The following is a 24,768-nucleotide window of genomic DNA, read 5'->3' on the forward strand; positions in this document are numbered from 1 at the left end:
GGGTGGAGGCCTGACATTCTAACCTACATACTGTCCCTTCCCATAAGCTTTAATTCAGCAGGGCCTGTGGGTCATCAGGCCAGGAGTCTAACCTCCCCCCCATACCCCCAAAGTGGATTCACCAGTGGGCATGCTACAGAGATAGGAGGGATAATCATCTCCTTATAGCAATAACGTCCTTATCCCTCTCAGAAATGCCTCTCCCGTGCAGTACTAGCTGTAGCACTGAGGGGCCCGCCTGCCTTTCTGAGTCCTAACTTGGAAAAGGACACTTTTCTGAGCCCAGTTTCCTGGTAACACACAGGTGGCCCGGGGCTACAAGCAGAGCCAGCAGCGGTGGAGCAAGTGTCTTTAGTGTTCCAGGAAGAGCTAGGATTTGGGGCAGACTGGTTAGTGCTTGGGTAGAAGTACAGGACGAAGTCCCGGGCTCTGGAGCAGGGGTGACTGGGTTGTTCCAGAGCGTGTTTTATGTATTAGAATGTTAGCAAGGTGGTGGGAAGATTGCTCAGTTAAGGCCTTGCCCTGCAAGCACAAGAATTTGAGTTTGATCCCCAGAAACACAAAAAAGAAAGCTAGTATGAGATCCCACGACTTATTATTACAGTGCAGGTAAAGAGATGGGTAGATCCTCGGAACTCATTGGCCAGTCAGCGCAGCACACTTGGTGAGCTCCTGACCCCGCCCCTCTCTCCTCCAAAATGAAAGGTGGGCAGTACTTGAAGAGTGTGCAGGACAGAGAATCACCCAAAGCCATATAGAACATAAGGGCTATTCTTCTGAGCAGGAGGCCCAAGGAGTAGCAAAGCTGATTTGCCTTTTTGGGGGTCCTTAACATCTAACCTCCACACGCACACCATAGCATTATTCTCCAATAGTGTTAAAAAGCGCGCGCACACACACCACAGACAAAGCTGTTCACTCTGTAACTTTTTGCAAAAAGCGAGAAATAGCCATCTAAGTTGGAAGCTCCCAACAGGAACCCAGAAATGTGGATGGGGCACCAGGTAGGTAGGTGGCTTTCATCACAGATCTCTGGGTAATTGAAGAGTGGAGTACACTGAAGGGCAGATGTGGGGAGATGGCAGAGAAGGCTGCCCAGAGCAGCCATGTGCATCATGAGGGTCAGGCACAGCAGGCCTTTGCACTGGGCCTCCAGTGCCAGCCTCTGGGCAGCCCAGCTCCCCGCTAACCCCAATTCACTCTTGTGACATCAGATGCTCCTGATAAATCACTGTCCTCACAGCTGAGCTTTCCTGGCCTGTCCCATAGAGGCCAGGGTCACAGGTCTCCCATTTCTTTCCAAGAACACCTTGAAACCAGGCACTTCTCTCTGGAGCACAGCTCCTGACAGTGCCGCCCCCTTCACCCATGGGCCTGTAGGGGGACAGCCTGTCCCTGAAGATCTTGGGGTCCCTTCCATCTTGATCCTAGAAATGGGATGGGGTCTTTCCCTTCAGCCCCAGGCCCTTCCCATCCTCGAGTGTGCCCCTGCCTCTGCACGTATCAATGGATGTGAGCCTTCGGGCCGCATTGAGACCACCTCCAGACCTCTGGTCACTCACTGACTCTCACCCAGAGATTCCAGTCCACACCACAGGCACCTTGGTATAGCTGCTCCTCCGTCTTGCTTGAGTGTTGGGCAACCCAACCCATTCTCAGCTCTCTGATCTGACCTGGGCAGCGTGGTTGCCGGTGGCCACATTCTCTGGACATTTTCCAGCAGTGGACCCTTGCTCACTCTTTACGAACTTCATACTCTTCCTAGACTCACTCACAGCAGAGTAAGTCCACAGCCGCCAGTGTGACCAGTGTCTCCCTATCCACTTCAACCCGACCCCTCCCTCTCCATGACCACCTGGACATCCAGTCCTCCACCCGTAGCATCACCTCTATATGAGCTTGAGTCAGTGTGATCATTCCACCTTCCTCTTTCATTTGGGTGGGAACTTACTCACCCAGTGCACTGCTGGTCTGTTTCCCTAATGGGTACAGATTTTACATCCTTTAAACAAATTTGTTCAATTAAAAAATTTATGTGCATGAGTGTTTAGCCTGCATGTGTACATGAGCATGAGCCATGTGTGTGCACAGCGCCCCCAGAGGTCAGAAGAGGGCATTGGATCTCCCAGACTGTCATGTGCTGTTGGAAATCGAATTCAGGTCCTCTGCAAGAACAAGTGTTCTCAGTCACTAAGCTGTCTATCCAGCACTATTATTCATATATTTTAACTAAACTTTGTGTGTGTGTGCCTGGGAGACTTCATGTACATGTGTGTGCAGGTGCCCTCCAAGGCCAGGAAAGCTTGTTGGATCTTCTGGGACTGGAGCTGTGTGTAAGCTGTGACACATTTGATAGGTGTTGCAAGCTGAACCCAGACCCTCTGAAAGAGCAGGAAGTGCTCTTAACCACTGAGCTGTCTCTCTGGCCCTTTCAGGTTTTTGTTTAGCTTTTTCTTTTTTTAATCTTTCTTTGATCGAGGTTAAAAACATAAGATGTATGTATAAAGGACATACAAAAAAAACCCCCAAAAAACAAACAAACAAACAAACAAAAACAACAACACCCTACTATATAGGGCCTAGGATAGGGCTCAGTGGTAGGGTATATTCCCTGGGTTCCATCCCAGCACCATAAAATGAAACAAAAGAGAACTGAGATGTAGTGGCACAAGTCTAAAATTCTAGATCAAGAGTTCCAAGTCACCCTCAGCTACAAGATGAGTTTGAAGCCACTCTGGGATACAAGAGACCGTCCCCCCTTTCACTTTTTCACAGGCAAAAAACAAAGCAAACCCCAAACAATAAAATGCATTCAACAGCAACCCTATTCTTTTTTTTTCTTTTTTTGGTTTTTTGAGACAGGGTTTCTCTGTTTTGTTTTGGAGGCTGTCCTGGAACTCGCTCTGTAGACCAGGCTGGCCTCAAACTCACAGAGATCCACCTGTCTCTGCCTCCCGAGTGCTGGGATTAAAGGCGTGCGCCACCAACGCCCAGCCCAGCAACCCTATTCTTAAAAAGTCAATTTTGCCAGGTGGTGGCAGTGCTCACCTTTAACCTCAGCACTCGGGAGGCAGAGGCAGGTGGATCTCTGTGAGTTCGAGGCCAGCCCGGTCTACAGAGCGAGTTCCAGGACAATACAGAGAAACTCTGTCTTGAAAAACAAAACAACAACCAAAAAACAACAAGAAAAAAAAAAAAAGAAAACCAACCAACCAAACAAAAAAAGGCCGGGCATTGGTGGCACACTCCTTTAATCCCAGCACTCAGGAGGCAGAGGCAGGCAGATCTCTGTGAGTTCGAAGCCAGCCTGGTCTACAGAGTGAGTTCCAGGCCCCAAAGCTACAAAGGACCTGGATGCCCTCTGCTGGCCCCCTGTGGGCACTGAATACACAGGATGCAGATGCATACATACAGGGAAAGTAATTCACATAAAATAAAATCTGAGTGGAGAGATGGCTCAGTAGCTAAGAAAACTGGCTGCTCTTCCAGAAGAGCTGGGCTCTATTCTCACAACTATCTGTTCCAGGGGATCCAACACCCACTTCTGACTGCTACAGGCCCTAGGCACACACTTGCTACACAGACATGTATTAGCCAGGGTTCTCTGTAGACACCATATGTTATATACTATATGTGTATATATAATTTGTATATGTACTTATTAGAGTGGCTTACAGACTCAGGTCTGATGGGGGATGTCCTTCTGTATATGTTTTTCTTATTTGTTGAATAAAACAGTCTGGCCAATGAGGAAGACAGGCAGGACTAGGACAAGGAGAATTCTGGGAAAGGTAGGAAGAGAAGGCCCACCAGAACAGTTGCCATATAGGCTGCCAAAGGAGTAACAGGTCTGAACCCTTCTCCGGTGTAAGATAGAACACGTGGGAATACTTAGATTAATAGACATAGGTTAATAAAAGACAGAGCTAGACAATAAGAAGCCCTAGTCATTGGCCAACAGTTTTTTGTTTTTTGTTTTTTTCTAGACAGGGTTTCTCTATGGCTTTAGAGGCTGTCCTGGAACTCCCTTGGTAGTCCAGGTTGGTTTCGAATTTACAGAGATCTGCCTGCCTCTGCCTCCCGAGTGCTGGGATTAAAGGCGTGCGCCACCAACGCCCGGCTGGCCAACAGTTTTATAACTAATATAGCATCTGTGTGTTCATTTGGGGCTGAAGGGTGACGGGACCAGCCAGGACAAAGATCCTCTTGTTACACAGGTCCAGCTAGTCCATCAGTGTCTGTTACCTGAAAACAGTTCAGGAATACCGTAATTAGTCTGCAAGGCTGGATGTCTCAGCTGGTCTTCACCTTATGTTAGAATCCTGAAGACGTAGGCTCCAATGCCAGTGAAGGAATGCCTCAACAACAGGATATATAAGAGCTTGATATTGAAAGTGAGGGCATGCTTGCAAAAAAGCAAAACTTTGCAGACTTAGGGTGGGTCTTCCCACATCACACCGTCTGGGTTTAAGATGAGTCTTCCTGCTTCGAATGATTCAGTTAACCAAACACCCCTTACAGGTGTGCCCAGCTGCTTGGGCTTTTAAGTTGACAACCAAGAGCGATCACACAAGGAAAACACCAACCTATACACATTTTCCAAAGGCATCCTCCTTTCTTTCTTACATTGAGTTTGTGCTTGTGGAAGTCAGAGGGTGGCCTACTGGAGTTGATTCTCTTCCATCATGTGTACTCCTGGGACTAGGTCATTAGGGTTGGTGGTAAGGGCCCTTCCTCACCCAGAGGCACCTTGCTGTAAAGTGAGAGACAATGCCCATTCTTTTTCCTTTTTTGAGGGCCAGACATAACCAGAGCCCTGCTAACAAAGCACGCTGGGCAAGTATTCTACCAGGAGCTACATCCTCAGTCTCCCCCTAACTTTGAAGACAGTTTTCCTGACCCACGCTGTGGTCCAAGCAGGCCTTGACCTTGGGACCCTCCTGCCTCAGCCTCCTGTCTGGCTCAGAGGTGGCTGATACCACCAGGCATGGCTGAGGAGTCCTGTCTTTAATGCTATGGGAGACAGAGCAGTGCTGTGTCATTCACATATTCAGGGACCTCCTAAGACCTGCTCCATAACAGGACAGTATCTTCACGATGCCACAGAAATACAGTATTTCATAATAGCATTGTAGGAGGGCTTCTAATTTTATGTCACATCTTCCCAGTAGTTTCTATTAGGTTTTCTAAGCAAAAACAGTTTCTGAAGAGTAAATGCTAACCATACAGCTTTTTTTTTTTTTTTTTTTTTTTGGTCTAGGTGCCCATTTGCTTTCCATTATTTATTATTTTCTTCCTGCTTTTTTCCACATTTGGTTTCACTCTGGTAAGACACTGAATAAGGCTGCTAAGTGAGAGATGGGGCAGCAAAGAGTTGGCTGATGTCCTGCTGAACTAGTGCTTCGGTGGAGGAGACAGGACAGGACAGTCATGTGATGGTGACAGGTGTTTTCCTTTCTCAGCTGTTAAGGCTGCTGAACAGTTAGGAGGATATGTGTAGTCTGCATACCAAAATTTTTATTAAAGTAATTTAAAGGCCAATTAAACTAGTTTTATTCAAAGTCAGTCTACATTAAATTACAATATTAACAATCTGTAGACACAATGAACTTAAAATGTAAGAAGTAGAAATAGAAATCTATTTGGTCTTTCAGAGACCACATATCATAGAACTCCTAAATGAAAATTTACAAATATAGAAATGATACTTAAAGAGTAAGGATTTTTAATATGGGAACCCAAAAGATGTCAGAATTTTAAACATGCATGTTTCAAAAAGGGAGAATCCTTTAATAATTTAGCATAAAATCGAGTTATATAAACTTGGTATATTCCAGAAAATATTGCTTTAAACACTTATACATGATCAAAATTCCTTTGGTAGCTTTTAATCAAAATGAAACATGCTACTTTGTAAAATATAAAGTACTTTTAAATGTTGCAAAAGTGTCTGTCATCATCACCATGCCAACACCACCATGGAGCCTTGTTTTTACTGCTTAACCTCACGTGTGAACACACAGTATGTCACCAGGCACCAACAAATCCTTTGCCTTTTGACAAAAATAACTAAGCTCCACACAGCGCCAGGGGCAGAGATCCAAGACGGTCCCTGTGCAAGACTATGAAACCAGGCCCAATTTTATTATGGTCACCACACAAACTGCAACCTCAACAGTCAAACAGCAGTCGCCCTAAGCCAAAGCCAGGACCGCCACACTCAGCCAGCATGGAAACAAACACGAAGCCCCCAAGCACCTAAACAGAAATGACAAGGAGCCTTCTGGACAGGCTCTGTATCTCCAGGGACAGACATGATGTCCTCTTGGCACATCAGGGACCTCACTTTGAAACCTGATTTACAGAAGCCAAAGTTTGGAACTTTCTGAAAACACACAGAACAGTGGCAAGTGCTTAGGGTGCAGAGCTAAGTGGCGGTCTGGACGCGGCTTCTCCCATGCCCAGCCCAGGGCTCCCTCTCTGAGTGTTCATCTGGGGAAGAATGCAGCATCTAGGGTATTTCATTGTGTCCCACAATCACACACACAACACACCACGCCTGTGGCTTTCTGCCAGAGGTACAAGAGCTTGTGAAGGAACTAAAATCAACATGTCCAATCTAAAGCCAGAGAGTACAGAAACAAAGGAGGGGAGGAAGAATGGAGAGGAGAGACGTGTGACATCTCAAGTCCTTGCACTCTGGGAAGGATGACCGAGAACCATGTTCTCCGCTTTGAGTCCAGGCGCCCACAGTTGCAGCTGCAGAGACCTGGAAACAGCACAGCAGCCGTGTTCACACTCTGCAGGTGCGTTCTAGTGTTTGTCTCATTGGGAGACGGCAGTCTGCTGACACATCATGCCACATAGTGGTACTGATTTGGACTGTCTTTGTCTCGCTCCATATAGTCTCTGTCTATAAGTGATTCAATCCTCTTTTTCAAATCTCCAGGCTAGAAAAGAGAAATCAAAATTTTTTAGGCTAGAGCACTAACATACAAACATAAGCATAACATCCTGCATGACACATATAACAAAACATGCAACACTACAACAGACTATTTATACTGAGATCACTGATAGTTGCAAAATGATCAGGTTAACAACATATTGGAACAAATGTTTGCACAGGGATGACTGCCCCTGGCTTCCTTACTCCTTAGCATGTAAACAGGGCAAATCCTAAATGTGGCACAGCATGGTCTCACATGTTTGAAGGAAAATCTGACCATGTTGTGGTGGGCCATTCTTATTTTGCTATTATAATTGTTATTATTACTTGGTTTTCCGAGCTGGGTTTGTGTAGTCCCAGCTGCCCTGGAACTAGTTCTGTAGATCAGGCTGTCTTCAAACTTACAGAGATCCTCCTGCCTCTGACTCTTGAAAGCTGGGATTAAAGGCATATGCCACTAAAATCCAGCTTGCTGCTGTTATTAAAAAAATTTTTGGGGGGCTTTTCAAGACAGGGTTTCTCTGTGATGTTTTGGAACCTGTCCTGGAACTTGCTCTGTAGACCACGCTGGTTTCGAACTCACAGAGATTCGCCTGGCTCTGTGTGCACCACCAACACCCAGCTAAAAAATATTTTTATGCTTAATTCTTTTGTGTGTACATTCCAGGACACCTGTGTGGAGACCAGAGGAACCTGTGGGACTTAGTTCTCTCCTTCTCCCATATGGGTTTCACTCAGGGTGTCAGGCTTTGTTTTTTTTTTTTTTGGTTTTTCGAGACAGGGTTTCTCTATGGCTTTGGAGGCTGTCCTGGAACTAGCTCTTGTAGACTAGGCAGGCCTCGAACTCACAGAGATCCGCCTGCCTCTGCCTCCCAAGTGCTGGGATTAAAGGCGTGTGCCACCAACGCCCGGCAGGGTGTCAGGCTTTGTGACAAATGCCTTTACCCACTGAGCCATCTTGTTGGTTCTGTTGAGATTCTGAGACAGGGTTTTGTTCTATTTCCCAGGCTGACCTAGCACTCATTATATAGCTCAGGCTGGTTTCAAACTTGCATCACTACAGAGCTTTTTCTCTGCCTGTGAATATAAAGCAGGGGACCAGCCACAGGCTCCCAGCCTGCCTTTGTTGCTTTGCTTTGTGAGACAGGGTCTATCTATGTAGCACTAGCTCTCTCCAGGAACTTGCTATGTAGCCAGGCTAGACTCAAACCACAGAGATCTGCCTGCTTCTACCCGAGTGCTGGGATTAAAGACATGTACCACCACGCAAGTCAAAGAGTTCAGTCTCTGTGGATGTCTAACACCAGAGCTGAGTCCACAGCCTTATAGTGTCTCTGCCCAACAGGCGCCTGCCTTACTTCTGCTGCAGTCATAAACAAATCAGTCAGCAGCACTCGGGAGCCAGGGCCTCCTGCCATCATTTCCCAAACAGCAAGCCCTGCTATTCAGTGCAGGTAGGTCATGCATTTACAAGATAGGGCTGAACATAGCATTAGCTACAAAAGCATGGGGGTAACCAGCTTCACATACGCTCTACACATAATTACCAGGTCACTTCATCTGCAAAGGGACAAACAGATGCCCTGGCCTGGGGTATGAAACAACAACAGTACTGATGGGTTGTGCAGCCATCATTATGGAGGGGAGCGGCCAGGTACTCGCCACACCTGTCACTGAGGCACTGACTAACCCGTCTGTCTCAGTGTGACTCCCTGATAAAGACCAACTCCGATGCCATGTAACCAGGGGACTTCCAGATGCTGAAGGCCAGAGGTTCTGAGAGTTCAGTTCCTTCTGAGCTAACTAACAATGCATTGTAGGCTGTATTTTATGGCATATGATCCCCTAGCTCATCTGCATTTCAAATGTTGCAGAATCTTAGAGCTCAGTTCTACAACAAGAAAGAGGGACAAGCCTGAGGCTGACTTACATCTCCAAAGTAGAAAATGCTATGTCGCTTGTGAATGTTGAATCTAGAAGTTACCAACAGCACTGCCACGAGGGCCCAGGGAGTTACCAACAAGGAGTGGCTTAAGGGACACAGTTAGGGAAGAACCTCTGTCCTGACACCCTGTGGCCCTCCACTCCCTCCTGAAAGCACAAGCATGCAACATGCTTAGAGGAGCTGAGTCTGTTTCCAGGGTGCTGACTGCAGATCTGCACAGAGCCCTGGCTATCACGTGTGCTGGCTTCTGCTCACACAGGCCCCGTGGAATCAGTCACATGCCAGGACACAGGGACTCCAGCATGTTCTGTGACTGAACACAAACCTAACACCCAACTGTGCTGACAGAAGTTACCTTTACTGGAAATTTCAGCTGATTGTACAATTCAGACACTAGAAGGTTGTGACCAAGAGTCTTTCTCATTTTCATTATTCGGACTATGGCAGCGTCGATCTGGTACTGTCTGTCCTGGAATACTCTCTCTGTGGTGCTAACTTGTTCTTCAACCTGGACAAAACAAGAAAGAACCTCTGAGAGGCATGTAAAAACGCTTCAGTGTGGCTTTGTTACATTTTAATTTGCCCTAAGAAAGCTCAACTTTTCACAAGCGTACAACTCTAAAACTAACACTTGGAAAAGTAATTTTAAGATTTGTATTTTTCTTATACAAATGCTTATATTAAGGCTTCCTAGCAGCCCAGGAAAGCTGTGAGGCCCTGTGGATTCTGGGAATTCAGGTCCTCTGGAAAACCAATCATTGTTCTTAACCACTGACACACCTCACTTGCCCCCTTATATTGCATAACTAATTTGAGAATTTGAGTATATTTTCTGTCAACAAACTGAAAGCCTCACAATGAATGACACAATCATTGTATCTGGGAGAGGAGTAATCTGATAATTAAAGTTGTTTTGCATCCCCACCCCTCACCCCATACTCTGGAAGAACTCTCCTCATATAACTACTTAGACTGAGCAGTTCTAGGAATGAGGAGGCCATCAGAAGCCACTGTGTTAGCTTCAGGTCAGAAGGGCTGGCAGCTTTGGTCTTAAGCTTGTGTACATTTGGGAAACTGAGAGCTTGCTCCCTGCTGGAATTGCTGCTTCTGTGGTCTGTAAGAGACCTCCTTCTTCCTCTAAGGCCTAGCCTGGAGCAGCTGAACTGTACCAGGCAGAGCAGAAAGCAGGCACTAGTTCTGGAAATGCCATGAGCTTCTTTTGTGCTGGCAATAGACACAGGGAGGTATGATTTTTATATATGGGCATAGCTGTCACACAGATTTCTCCACTTTTGCTTCTACTGATAGCACTAAATTAATGAAAGATAAATAAAAGGGCACTCCAAACCCTGCATGTGCACTAGACTCAGACCTGTGCTCTGACCTCTAATAGTCAAGACAGTACTCGAAAGGCTAAGGACTCCATGGTGAGACCACACAAGTAGAGAGAATGCTAGCACTTACAGTTTCCTTCATCTGGATCTGATTGATCTTTATTCTGAACAACTTGTGTTTGAAGTCCCCATTGAAAATGAACTTATCTCCATCTTCTACCTCCTTGCCTTTGGGACTTTTAATCAGAACCCGCGCTTTACCACAGGCGAGAGACTGCAGTGTTCTTCTCAACTCACTGTCCTCTGAGGGAGGCAAAGGAGACAGACATCACAAAACACACGAGACTCAACAACGTCGAGAGAAAGTGTGGTGTCACAGCGAGTGCAAGGTCTAAACCTCCTCCTCATTCCCCGCACCCCTCCCCCTCCTCATTCCCCGCACCCCTCCCCCTTCCTCATTCCCCACACCCTCTGCCACTGAGCTGCCTCTCCAGCCTCTCCTCTTTTTAATTAACACAGTAGTAGTGTTAAGAGCCAGGTGTGGTGTGCACACCTTTAATCCCAGCAGTTGGGAGGCACAAGTAGGTGGATATCTGGGAGTTCCAGGATAGCCAATGTGACATAGTGAGACTCTACTTCCAAAATAAACAAAAACAACAAAAACAAAATAAAAAAAGCCACAAGAAATCTTCCTACCTATGCCAGTGGCCATTTTTATTTCTTCAAAGCTGAATCCGTCCCCCTCGTTGAACATGAGCAGCACCAGTGTCTGGAAGAGGGACACCTGGAACTCCTTCTTCCCCTTTAAGAAAATGAAGCCATCACAGAGGGTGCTTGAACTCTTTGTGAGTTACAGCAGACTGCTTTGTATGCACTGTGTTTTGAGGGATTCAGAACTTGCTAACACCACTAAGTAAGAAGAAATTACTGATTATAAGACAAATAAAATGATCACTGGGCATTGCACCTCGAAATTCTTGTCTTGGAGCCGGGTATGACAACATACACCTGTGAGCCAGCGTGGGCTCCTGAGTTGGAGGCCAGTTCAGGCTGCTGTGAACCCACTGCTCTTTGCATTTTAACACTGAACAAATTTTGTCACGTGTCAAGAACCCAAGAGGGAAATATTTCAAGATTTCCATGTGCTCCCTTGTCCAGTCACTTCAGTTAGAGCTGGGAGTCCTTGCTAAGTAAGGCATTTCACAGATCTGGGGAAAAGAATGCTCACTGTTGTTGCCGAGCATTGGTGGCGCATGCCTTTAATCTCAGCACTCGGGAAGCAGAGGCAGGCGGATCTCTGTGAGTTCAAGACCAGCCTGGTCTACAAGAGCTAGTTCCAGAACAGTCTCCAAAGCCACAGAGAAACCCTGTCTCAAAAAACCAACCAACCAACCAACAAATAAAAAAAGAATGCTCACTGCTGTTACCAGCAATCGTGTAAGAAGGGAGACATGGGCTGCATAGTTATACAAGAGAAGCATGTCACCAGGCAGTGAGTGGGAGACAGCCTTCACGTTCACATCTAACTTTAATATATGAATCATGTATGTTGAAGCATGCCACGGAGAATACTCCAAGTTCCTGTTTTGTAGAGCTATTATTCTAGTATGCTGCATACTGTATAGATGTCATATGCATTCTTCTGCAAGCCAGTTATGCCACCTGTGTCTTTGATTGCTTTCTGGCTGTAGGGAGGAGCCGACCTCTCAGATAGCATATGGCCCCCGAAACTTTCTGCTCATGTGAGTCAGGGCTGGGGTCCAGCAAGAGGCACCCAACACTACTGCTCCCCCTAATTCCCTTCCCGTCCTTTGTCTTCTCCATACAGAACTGCTAGATCTCATGGTACAGGCTTGTGTGTGAGCAATGGAACATTCTAGATAAGAAAAAGGGACCATGGGACATCCTAAGGTAGACTCTGTCCTCTACAGAGCAGCCGAGCAGTGGAGATGGCGCCGATGGAGCAATCTCTGTTTTTGAACCAGTGTGGAGGAGCACTCTGTAGGCCTTTCTTTCCCAGGCTGTCTTCCGGCCTTCCTGTGCTCCACCCACAGCCTCAGCAAGCCATGGGTGATGGTGCACGTTCCTGAGGCCAGCACTCAAGAGGCAGAGGCAGGAGGACAGAAAGTTCAGGCCTCCCCTGGGACTGTATAGCAAGACACTGTCTTAAAAACAGTAGCAGCAGGGAACCCATCCTGCTGACACCCACACCTGGCCTTTATGTATGTATGTACTGGGGCTCTGACTCAGGCCCTCATGGCTATGCAGCATGAGTACTTTATTTACTGAATTATTCCCCAACCCTGGTAATGATTTTGTTGATTAACTTACTACTGATTTTTGTTAAGCAGAATATTTACCCTTTACTTGTTATTTTTATTGAATAATAAATAATAAGAAGAAAAACTAGGACTGCATCATATTGAAAAAAATCTTGCCTTTCACTGCTATGGAAGTTCAATAGCAATCTGAAAATTTTCCTAACATCCTGGCAGAATAGAAGAACTGACCTCCTTAAACTCCGCCTTCAGCACGGCGTGTCCCAGTGTCGTCTGCCACTGGAGCTTCCGGCCACTGTGCTTGCCCAGGTAGAAAGTCTTGAACACTTCCTGAAGTCTGACCATCTGCCAAGCCAAGAGACGCGAGAGACTGAGCATACCCGCATACCCGCACGGAGCTCTCACAGGCCTTCATAGCTGACCTGAGAAGGCAACCCCAGATTCTGACATTTATTTTTCTTTGTTCTATCTACTACCTGGAACAACCACAGGCCTGAGACCTCTGGCTTTTTCCTGTTTTGGTGCTTGACACTCAGGCTTTACTCATTCCTGCTGGTCACCTCCATCGGCACATGTGGGTACCCTGAGTCACATGCTGCCTGAAGCCCAGTGACTTCCTCTCCCTCTGCCTAGGGATGGTGTCACACACTGTCATGGTTTGTAGTGAAATGGCCCATGGAGGCTCATGTGCTCCAGGCTTGGCTGCCAGTTGATAGACTTTGGAAAGCAACTGAGCCACGAGGGCTTTGACCTTATCAATGAATTAGTAATTTAACAGCATTGGAAAGATCTGGAAACTCAAAGGTGGGGCCTCTTTGGAGGAAGTAGGTCACTAGGGATATCCCTTTGAGAGCATGTCCTGTCCCTGGCCTCTTCTTGGACCCATGAGATGAGTAGCTTTGACCCAGAATGCTTATGCTGCAGGGGTGCTCCTGTCTCAAAGTGTTGGATCCATTTGACCTTAGGCTGTAATCGCTGAAACCACGAACAAAGGAACCTTCTTCATTCCTGTAAGTGGTTTTTCTCAAGTTCTGTCACAGTGACAAAAGCTAACCAGCATGGACACTCACAAGTGCATGCAGACTACACACTGAATGACCCACAGGCACCAAGGGAGTGAGCGTGGGCTCCGAGTCACCAGCAGCTTGCTGACCTCTCCTGAGTCCCTCCTCTACCTCATGCTCTGATCACTGGGAGCCTTTTGACCCCGGCCTTCCCAGCGCTTAGAATTAAATTACCCAGTTTCAGGAATTCTGTTGCAACAACAGAAAACAGACTAAGACAGATATTCTCAAGAAGTAAAGGATAGCTCAACCATAGCAGCTATCAAGGATACACTTGAGGCAGCGGGCTAACCTTGAACGAGGGACTCCTACCAGTGAGCATTTTCTCATCTGAAGTGCTTAGGGACAATTCTAGGAGACCTGCTCTGATGCAGTGAGGGCAAAGGGACCACATAGCCCACTGAACAGGAAAGAGACGCCATCTACATAGCCAGTGATAAACACAGGCGTTCTAGGAACCACCCAGCACACTTTCTGTAAGTTTGGACAATTTCAGAATAAGTGAAAACCCTGGCAGTGTTCTGAGTGGCCTACCAGGTAGAAGGAAAAATGATCCCCAGAGGGTATGACCAGGTACAGCTACCAGGGCAGAGGCAGCATGGGGGTTTTATGAAGAGATTTGCTGAGGCACAAATATGCCTGGAAACAAAATAAACATGATCCCCAGTGGGCAGGCCTACGGCAAGTGGTGACACAGGCAGCACTCAGGTGGGAGAAACTGGCCAGGAGCTGGTCTAGTCAGGTTCAGTGAGGGGGAGGGACGCTTGGGGCACCGTGGAAAGAAAGGCAAGGGAAAGGAGACATGCGCTGCAGGCTGAGCTACAGGGCCTCTGTTCATTTGGTGTGAGGTGAGGACACTTAGGGCAGGGATGGAGACGAACAGAAGGCTCAGAGCCCAGTGGGGTCCAAAACAAGGAAACTGAGAACACCAACTGTCCTAGAACTAAGAGATTCAGGAGGGAGTGGTGGCCTTGTCTTGGAAGGCACGGCCTTTCCCCTGCTGCCCTGGCTTCTGCAGTCCCCAAGTCTTTGTTGTCTGGAATGGCCCTCACCCTCTGAGATGAAGAGAGTCAGTCAACCAGGAGGTCTATCCTGCTCCTCCTCTGCATCACTGATGTCTGGCCGTGCTGGATTTTAGCCCCACTGAGCCCACAACTCCTTGTTCCACTTCAGGGTCTCCACAGTACTTCAAGTCAATACACAGGCCCTAAACAACAGCACGGCCAAGACTCTGGCGTCATCTTGTGGAGGAAAGCAAAGATCAGCCCGGTAAGCCACCATTTCCACCTCATGGAGCAGGACACCGCCTATAGGGTAGGTGTCTCTCACTGTGACTGAAGAGGTCATTTTCAAACACCACTCTCCGGGTCACAGAATATGGAGTGGGTGACTTGGGGACAGGTCGGGCCTAAGTGGGTTTGCTCAGCAGCTGGTCACTCACCTCTGGAGGGAGGTGCACTTCCATGGGCGTGTATGTGGGCCAGTAGCCCATGGTTAGTATGTTCACCGTGAGGTCAATGGGGCCTGGTGCACTTTGGTTCTGCATATGCTAAAAAACAAAGTTATCCAAGACAAAATAAGTAGACAAATACTTAACGCATTGAAGAAGAAATGGTGTGTGTATATGTATCTTTTTTTTTTTTTTTTTTTTGAGACGAAGTCTCTATAAAGCCCTGGCTGTCCTGGAATTTAACTATGTAGAAACCAGGGTGGCTTCAAACTAGAGACCCACCTGCTTCTGCCTCCCAAATGCTGGGTGGGATTAAGGGTGTGTGCAACCATACCCAGCCTGGATATTGTATGATTTTAAAGACAGTTTCACTTCAGGATCTACATCAAGTCTTTCAAAGATATTTCACTGTGTTCCAATGTCACCGGAATGATTTTCTTTACTTGGTTTATGCTACAATGTGACAAACTGTTGGACCCACTGAGCCAGTTTTACTGAAGAAGCAACTCACTTGCTTGAAGTGAACCATGATGTCTTTGGAAAGCTCCATGTCCTTGAACATGCCCTCCAGCTTGCTGGTGAAGGCAGCTCCACACTCTGCGGCATGCGAAGGAGTGGGTGAGACGGAGCTGTGCGTGCTGCCCGCCCTCCCGCCCGCCCACCCGCCCGCCTGCGAGCCGGCCCACCCTGAGCTCACCGTGCTTGAGCTTCGACAGCATGGACTTCTCCGCATCCACTGACGCGCTCTTCCCCACCAGCAGCCGTTTTGCTAAATCTTTCTTATAAAAAGCTTCAAAGACATCCTTGCCTGTGCAAACAGAGGAAAACCAAGACTTGAGACAGGCGGTTTACATGCTGCATTCCACTGTCAAAAAGTTCCTCAGTACTACTTCCGGCCAAAGGGCAGCTCCTCCTCTTGAGTGTCGGCCACATCTCACCATGGATGAAACGAAACAGTATCATGATCTTGTCCAGGATCCTCTCCAGCTCTTCATCGGTCGCCTCTTTGTTGCCTGCTCGTAACTTGGAATCCACATGTTTAGCTGGAAGAATAAGAGTTCCAATCAGAAGATGGCTGTGAGGTCAAAGCAGTGAGATACGCTGGTATACACACAAGGCCCTGGATACCACCTTACACCAACACAGCAAGAAGCAAAAATAAACAAACAAACCCCGAACAGCCCTTCTCAATGTTCCAGATAACAACTGGGCACTCTGGAACCTTCCCAAAATACCACCACTGCAGGATGAGAAGCAAACTGACTTTCTTTTTTTTTTTTTGGTTTTTCAAGACAGGGTTTCTCTGTATTGTTTTGGAGGCTGGCCTGGAACTCATAGAGATCCGCCTGCCTCTGCCTCCCAAGTGCTGGGATTAAAGGCGTGCGCCACCAACGCCCAGTAAAAAACTGACTTTTTAAAAATGGTGGTCTCAGGGTAATGAGGATGTATCTTAGCAAATCCACAGATTAGAAAAATGTTTTTAAAATTAAACTCAGACTGAATTTTCAACTTTTTTGTATTTATTTATTTATTTTGTTTTTTTGAGACAGGGTCTCTCTGTGGAGCCTTAGCTGTCCTGGAATTCTATCTGTAGACCAGGCTGGCCTCCAACTCACAGAGATCGGCCTGCTTCTGCCTCCCAAGTGCTGGGATCAAAGGCGTGCACCACCACTGCCCGGCAGGAGTACTGAGCTTTAAATGTTATGCTGTCTCATGAAATAACAGGGCAGTTATCACAACTGTCTTATCTGAGCTCTCGTTTTATCTGTTTGAGTGTGCAGTAGACAGGTGGTGATTAAAGAACGCTCACACCAACGCTATCCAGAGGCCAGTGACTGAACACACCTGCTTGCTTGGGTTTCTTTAGTCAGGACAAGGATCAACACTGACCTTTACTAAGACAGCTCTAGAGCCCTGACTCAACAAGCTGGGGCTCACCAACCCTCCCATCCTTAGGTCTTTGCTCAGTCCCTGACACACCTCTCATGGAGGTGCAACTGCATCCATGAGCACTGCTGAACATAGGCATCCTAACAAGGTCTGCACCCTCCCACAGTGCTCACTGGCTGGAGAAAACACTGGAGGCTTCTTCTTCTTTCTTGTTTTTGTGGTTAAGACAAGGGTTTCATTATGTAGCCCTAGCTGCCCTGCAACTCTCTACGTAGAGCAGGCTGGCCTCAAACTCATAGAGATCCATCTGCCTCTGCCTCCTAAGTGTTAGGTTCAAAGAGGTGTTCACCACCATGTCTAGCTTTCATTTTCCTTTTTTTTTTTTTTTCTTGATACAAGGTCTCATCATGTAGCTATGGGTGGTCTGGAACTTGCTATGTAGCCCAGGTTAGTCTTGAACTCACAGAGACTCACCTGCTCACCACTTGGAGAATACTCAGGTTAAAGGCATGTACCTACACCAGACACTCACTCTTATATTTAAAAAGCACTTAAAAGGCCAGCATGATGGCTCCGTGAGTAAAGATGCCTGTGGCCAGGCCCAGTTCAGTCCCCAAACCCATATGGCTCAAGGAGCCCTGAAAGCCCCTTGATTCCCACTTGGGCAGAAACACACGTGTACAATATAGAACACATCTTTCTAAATGTAAAAAGGACATCTAGAACTGTTTCACTACCAATGAGCTCTGCTGGCTTGTTTGGTCTCTTGTTGATGAACGTCTCGAAGGACTCCTTCATGAGGTTGACGAAGCGCTCGTTCCTCTGGAAGCACACCTCCACCACGTGGTCTACTTTGTCCTTGAAGTCCAGCAGGTCTTGGACCATGTCTTTATCTTTCTCGGGATTGATGACAATGGTCGTCCCAAAGGTCTACAGAAACAAGAAATAACCAAGTCAGCAACAGGCTTGGGAAGCCAGAGCTATCTTTTGCTGCCTCTCAACACGACGGTAGGCCCTGCCCCCCCCCTTGATGATTTGCCCTCTCTACATGTGGCCACGACTGCGGATACCTCTTATTGCCCCGTGGGCAGGGGTGCCCGGCATTCAGAGAGGTTCCGTATCAGCCCCAGGCAACACTCCTGGAAGATGCTGAATGGTGCTGTATTGGCAATGAGGGACACAAGGCCTGGAACACGGAGGTAGGAACTGAGGCTAAGTCTTAAATTGGACTTAGAAACAGCGGTAGGCAGACCAAACTGCTGTGACAGTGTGTGTCGGTTCACGGTGAGCAGAGATTACTGCTGCCTGGGGAGTTGGTGAGTGCTATGAATTTTTTATCTGAGGGGGCGAGGGAAAAAGACTCTCTCACTCTCTTGATGGTTTCCTTCAGACCTTTTCTTTATTCTTCTTTCATATTCTCTATTCTTTATTTTCCTGGTGATTTCCTTCTCTCATTCTTGGTGTCTTCCTTCTAATTCATTTTAACTCTGTCTTTATTCTTTCCCTTATAGCTTATATACCCCAGCAATTTTTTCAGGCAATATAAAAGTTACAATGCAGTTATATCCTGTTTTTCAAGTGAATGATTACAAAGAATGCAAGTAAGAAACTGCATGATTGCCGGGCATTGGTGGTGCACGCCTTTAATCCCAGCACTCGGGAGGCAGAGGCAGGCGGATCTCTGTGAGTTCGAGGCCAGCCTGGTTTACAGAGCGAGTTCCAGGACAGCCTCCAAAATGATACAGAGAAACCCTGTCTCGAAAAAACCAAAAAAAAAAAAAAAATTGCATGATTTCCATACATGATTAAACTGTATTACAGGTGAAAACCAAATTATCCTCAGAACCCACATACATTCACATTCAAGCAACTTTTTTTTTTTTGAGACAAGGTTTCTCTGTTTAACAGACCTAGCTGTCTTAGAACTAATTCTTGTAGAGCAGGCTGGCCTTGAACTCATAGAGATCCGTCTGCCTCTGCCTCTTGAGTGCTGGGATTAAAGGCGTGCGCCACCACCATCTGGCTTTGAAAGGTAATCTTATAAAGAATCTTAAAGGACTCACAAACCTAAACTTTTATATATGAAAAAGAATCAGTCAGCTCTACTTTAAATCTTGAGTGTGCATACCCACTCATCAATAGCTTTTTTTTTTTTAAATCAGGAGATTAAGGGCAGAAATGGGTATAAAGAAATGGTCATCACCTTTGGTCATCAACCAATCCTAGCAAGAAAGGTGTGTCAGCTCATGATAACTGGGCTGCTTTGTTCTTGTCCTACGATCTTAGTGAGTGGTTCCTCATTCAACTACGTGTCTTTCTAAAACTTTAGATTGTCTTATTGGGTTTTTCACCTCAAAGCTATTTGACTACAACAGCTTAGTCTAAATTTCAGTTATTTTCAAAGCTTTGTTTCAGCTATGATACACTCCAAAACCTGTGAACACATCTCCCAACATTAAGGTTAATAGAATTTAAGGTAGCTGGGCTACTGAAACTTAATTGCTTTTCTTAATCATTAACCTAAGCCACAGAGTACACTGCTCCTCAATAGAAACTCACGTGTTCTAGCTGTGTGACACTTTCTTGTTTTATTTTTTATCACCAAAACTCTATGTAAGCTAATATTATTATCAATTAGATAGTACAACTTAGGAAGATGTCATCTTCCTAATAATCCACAGGTAAAAATGCCCAGTAGAGCCAGATGTTTCCATGAGGTAAACACAACACTACAGGCAGTGGGGATCTCCTCACACCCATTGACACCATCCCAGACCCCAGAGAAAGACGCAGCAGCAAGCATGTCAAGGCACAGCAGAAGCAAAAGACACTCTCGGTCTGAGGTCTTGGGGCCTTGCCTATCCGAGATTCACAATCAGGGATTTTCCTCCTGGTGGGCTGGCACTTGCTGCTCCGCCGGCATGGCCACCGGCACCCGTGCCTGATGAGCAGACACACCAGGAGCAAAGCTGCTGTCAGTGCACTGCACGTGTCCACCTGGACAGTGGTCATCACTGTCGGTGTCACCGGAGAAGAGTAGATTTTGCTCAAGAAAGCATTCATTAGGTGACCTGGACGACGGGCAAGCAGATGGCCCCTCGCAGTAGCTCACTTTCCTCTGCAGGGTGCAGCATGCAAGACCAGTGTGTACCTTGATGTATTCACTCCAGTGCTGCAGCAGAGCATGCTGCCCTCCTTTCACCCGGCTGAACAGCTGGTACATCTGTGTGAGGTCAGGCACCCTGTTCTCATCCAGCAGGTGGTCGAGCCCTAGTAGTGTGCAGAACAAGAACAAGTCACAGTAGGAAGCAGGAGTGAGTGCAAACAGTGGCATCCACACCACAGTCAGGACATGGCTGCAGCCCTGGAGCACATACCTGCTATGGAGGCATGCCTGTCCAGTCGCCTGCCTGAGGTGGCTCACATAGGTGGATCTCATCTTTCTGAGTGCATTGTGAATGTACTATTTATTTCCTCATTTCACTAAAGCCATTATTTAACAAGAGTAATGAGTCAAAAAATATTTAGAGCCGGATGGTGGCGGCGCACGTCTTTAATCCCAGCACTCAGGACACAGAAGCAGGCAGAGCCCTGTGAGTTCAAGGCCAGCCTAGTCTAGAGAGTGAGTTACACAGAGAAACCCTGTCTTGAAAAAAAAATTTAGGTGCATATTTACCCTGAGACATTTACAATGCAAATTCTTATTGGAAGTTTCATCTATTAGCGAAAACATTTGTTAAAGGTGGGTTAGGTGCTGGAGAGATGGAGATGGCTCAGCAGGTAAAGCACTTGCTGTTCCTGCAGAGAACCCAGGCTTGGCTTTCAGTCCACATGGTGGCTCACAACCATCCCCAACTCCAGTTCTAGGACATCTATCTGATGCTCCCTTCTGACCTCCATTCTCTTCTGAACACCGTGGGCAGTGCATACATATGGTACATATACATACATGCAAGCTAAACACGCATACACATAAAATAAATATAAACTGAAATTGATTCAATTTTAAATTTCTAGTTGACTGATTCATATAATAAAGTGTAAGACAAACAAGCATTTATCAGATATCTTATGTGTTCAATATGGAATTTTAGAATTTTTATTCAGCTATTTAAGTTTTATAATTTTATTATTTTATATTCATGAGCATTTTGCCTGTAAGTACATGCACCATATTTGTGCAGTGCCTGCAGCGGCCCAAAGGGGACACCAGAGAGGCCCCCTGTAGACCTGTAGACAGGTGTCTCCACTCAGGGGTCAAGGTGTATGGAGGCATCCTGTGTGCTTGGTATGTCTCAAGATTACTTCTGAGCTAAACACACAAATAAACCTTAGCGTTTGTAAAAATATCTCCAAAACATCTTAAATTATATCTTAAAAAAGTGTAGGGACCTGACTTTTGGAATGTTTCTAACGTCACTGAGCATGTTGTTGTATGTGAACACTCATGTGCTTGTGCACATATCTGCAGGTGCCTGCTCATCTGGGCCAGAGATCGGCGTTGGTGTCTTTCACAATCAGCCTCCATCCTTGTTTTGCTTTGCTCTCATTGAAGTGGAACTCACAATTCAGCTAGACTGGCTGGCAGTAATCCTAGACAGCCTCCTGTCTCTGCCACCCCAGTGCTGTGGTTATAGGTGGCTGCTCCCTAGCTAGCTTCTAAATGTGGATCCTGGGAATCCAAATTCAGGTCTTTATGACTGTATGGCAAGCAGGTGATCAACTCAGACTCTCCACACCCCCTAATAAAATTTAGAGTAAGCTTTTACAAGCATAGTTTACCATTTCCTTGCAATAATTTAGCTTATCAAAGTATGTACTGAAACAACTTATGAAAATTTCTATCATACACTTTTCTTTTGTGAGGTTTTGCTGCAGGGTTCTGCCTTGTCTTTCTAGCAAGAACTTGCCGGTGGCTCTAAGGTCACTCGGATGACTCCAGTAACCACAATGTCTTGTTTCTAGGATGCTGAGGCTCTCTTCTGTCCTTCCTGTCCTAGACTGGAATTAAACATTCTCCAAATAGCTATTTGGTTTTCTTTAGTGGAGACGTTAAGCACAAGTCACACTGCCCACATTAAAAGTGCTTATTTCAATTATACTGGGCATTGTTAATAGACTGTGAAGGGACAAAATTATCAATTACATTTAAAAAAATCTTTTAAAAGATCAGGTCTCACAATGTAGTCTTGGCTAGCCCGAAACCTAGCCCATAGACCAGGCCAACATCCATCTCACAGGGTCTGTCTGCTCGGGTGAAAGGCACGCAGCACTGTGCCTGGCTGGTGTTTCTAAGCAGAGCAGACATTTTAGGAGTGGCGCTCCCTCCAAATTAACCCTTCAGACATTCAAAGCTCAAGAGAGGAGCTGCAGGTTCCCATCACAGATTATTATAATAAGTTACATTGGCATCCAAGTGTTACAAAAAAGTGGCAGTGTTTACAATTTCCAGGGAAGCAAGCTCACTATGATGGTGACAAATAAAATCCAATGGAGACTAGGCTGAACATGTCAACACTAAAGCCAAAAAGCACAGACCATGGGGGCTGTAGAGATGGCTCAGGGGTTGGGACCACTGGCAGCTCTTCCAGGGGTTCTGAGTAAGGTTCCCAGCACCCACAAGGTGGTGGTTCACAACCATCTATAATGAAAATCTGGTGCCCTCTTCTGGCATGTGGGCGTACCTGCAGGTAGAGCACTACATTAAAAAAAAAAGTACAGAGCATAAAAAGTGGGGTAGGAAATGGAAATACAATGCTGTATGGCTTTAATATTATGTGTAAAGTGGTATAATACTTTCTGAAGACAGGCTGTAAGAAAGATATATTTATAAATCCTAAGCTGTAAATGAAAAACTCAGGCTGTATTCACAGAGCCCCTCCCACAGTTATTTTGAAGATAACAGATCCAAGACGATCCCTCTCCAACAAAATCAGCCTCTGGAAAGAGCATAGGTTCTGTGTATGCTCATGGTAACCCTGTGTCCAGTTTATGAAGAGCTACAAGAGGAGAGTGAAGCGGACACGTGAAGAAACAGCATGGGAGGGAGACACCCATGGTCATGCCCTGCATGAATGTGCTGAGCTGTTTCATGTAACAAGCATTATACATTATGGTGCCCATGAGTAGGGACAATTATTTCACACATAACAAAGCCTTCTAAGGTACTTAGTATGCCACGCAAGGCTGAGTACCACCAGCATACAGCTCTTTAAGTTTAGTTTTTAAAGAAGGTCCAAGTGATGACAGGCGTTGGTGGCGCATGCCTTTAATCTCATCACTTGGGAGGCAGAGGCAGGTGGATCTCTGTGAGTTTGAGGCCAGCCTGATCTACAAAGCGAGTGCCAGGATAGGCTCCAAAGCCACACAGAGAAAACCTGTTTTGAAAAACAAAACAAAAAACAAAAACAACAACAAAGCAAAAAAAAAAGGTCCAAGTGACAAGCTAAGTGTGGTGGTGCAGACCAGTGACCCCAGCTTTCTCAGCTACATAGTCCTCTTAAGGGCTAACACACTCATTAAACAAGGGTCTTAACAAAAATGACAATTCCAGAAGTTATGTACAATGCTTCCAGAGTTTCAAAGTTAAAGATTAGAATTCAGTTTAAATTCACAGATGATGGGAAAACCTACCTTTCTGCAGAATTGCTGTTAAATGCTCTCCTAAAAGCTGTTTCTCCACACAGGCAATCAAGGGTTTCCTATAAAAGAAAAACAGTGTCAGCAGCAGAGGATGGGTTAGCCAGCAAAGGTGAAAGTTCCGTCACAGCAGGAAGCCTACAGTTAAATGGACAGAGGCTAATGGATAAGCTTTCCTCATGCCAACTGTCAACTTGACTTTTGCTGATGACTCTAAAGCTAGGTTTCATTTCAGTTCTTTTTTTCTTTCATGAGACAGGAGCCCAATACATAGCCCAAGCTGGTCTTGAACACATGGTTTTTCCACCTCTGCTACCCAGTACTGGGATAATAGGCATTCATCACCACACCTGGCTTCTTGCAGCATTTTGAAGCACAACTTGCTAATAACACAGACTGAGCACCCAAGGAGCCTGCTGGTTGGTGTAGGTACAGGTGTCCTAACTTGGTTTCTCATTTCTACCTCTGCCAGTCATGGCTTGGCCCTTGATGTTACTTGGTAAAGCTTCCTGAACTGCAGATATAAAGTGACCCTAGAACCGTGCAGAGAGCCTGGTGAAGCTGTCTAGAAGCTGGCAGGACACGGCTAGCAGTGTAGTCTACAGTCCTATTGCTTACGCCTCCTGAAGCACTCTGATCTCTGTGTTCACTGCCATGTTGGCCTGCGAGGCAGGGTGCTTGGTTGCTCTATCCTGTGGCACCACCAGGCCTACAATCCACAGGGTTAAGTATTTTCTGCGGCAAACTACCATCTGCCTTACAATTTAGACTCTGACCTCTCTCCTCCATCACTACCTGCAATCTTCCTGCACTTACTCTGCCTCCCAGAGTGTTCTCAGACTTGCTTCCCACCTGTAACACAGGAGAGACTGACAATCCACGGTTCGAGAGATTGGCCGACACCTACTTTTTGTCTCATCTTCACTCTAGGTTTGAGACGCACTCCTCCAGCTCCGTTCCTCACCCTGACCACCCCCATGATTACTGGGCAGGTTTCTGTTCATGGAAACAGCCTGCTATGAGGTCTGGGCACATGGGCCCCACACAAAACCAGTGGAAAATGTGGCCTCACCACTACAGTCACAGGTACAGACATTGTCTTCCTGTCCCAACCCCTACCCTACCCAAGACAGGGTCTGTCCTGTCCTTATGTAGACCAAGTCAGCTCTGAGTCTGGCCTTCCAAGTGCTGGGATTACAGGCGTGTCCCACCACACCC

The 24,768-nt window shown here is 46.4% G+C and overlaps 1 protein-coding gene across 1 annotated transcript in view; it reads right to left on the reverse strand.

Annotated features, from left to right (window-relative positions):
- Positions 1-5,529: 5,529 nt before the first annotated feature.
- Positions 5,530-24,768, reverse strand: part of Cul4a (cullin 4A) — a 40,589-nt gene continuing 21,350 nt past the window's right edge. The window contains exons 9-20 of the mRNA XM_040733592.1: positions 23,545-23,612; positions 20,063-20,181; positions 17,649-17,841; positions 15,960-16,064; positions 15,719-15,829; positions 15,533-15,618; positions 15,013-15,120; positions 12,739-12,852; positions 10,925-11,030; positions 10,359-10,531; positions 9,250-9,402; positions 5,530-6,950 (exon numbers count right to left, since the gene is read on the reverse strand). Of these exons, the coding sequence (XP_040589526.1) occupies positions 6,855-6,950; positions 9,250-9,402; positions 10,359-10,531; positions 10,925-11,030; positions 12,739-12,852; positions 15,013-15,120; positions 15,533-15,618; positions 15,719-15,829; positions 15,960-16,064; positions 17,649-17,841; positions 20,063-20,181; positions 23,545-23,612 (1,432 nt within the window). The 3' untranslated portion in view covers positions 5,530-6,854. The remainder of the gene's footprint in view (positions 6,951-9,249; positions 9,403-10,358; positions 10,532-10,924; positions 11,031-12,738; positions 12,853-15,012; positions 15,121-15,532; positions 15,619-15,718; positions 15,830-15,959; positions 16,065-17,648; positions 17,842-20,062; positions 20,182-23,544; positions 23,613-24,768) is intronic.

This window comes from Mesocricetus auratus, unplaced genomic scaffold (genome assembly GCF_017639785.1).
Source record: "Mesocricetus auratus isolate SY011 unplaced genomic scaffold, BCM_Maur_2.0 Super-Scaffold_100031, whole genome shotgun sequence".
NCBI lineage: Eukaryota > Metazoa > Chordata > Mammalia > Rodentia > Cricetidae > Mesocricetus > Mesocricetus auratus.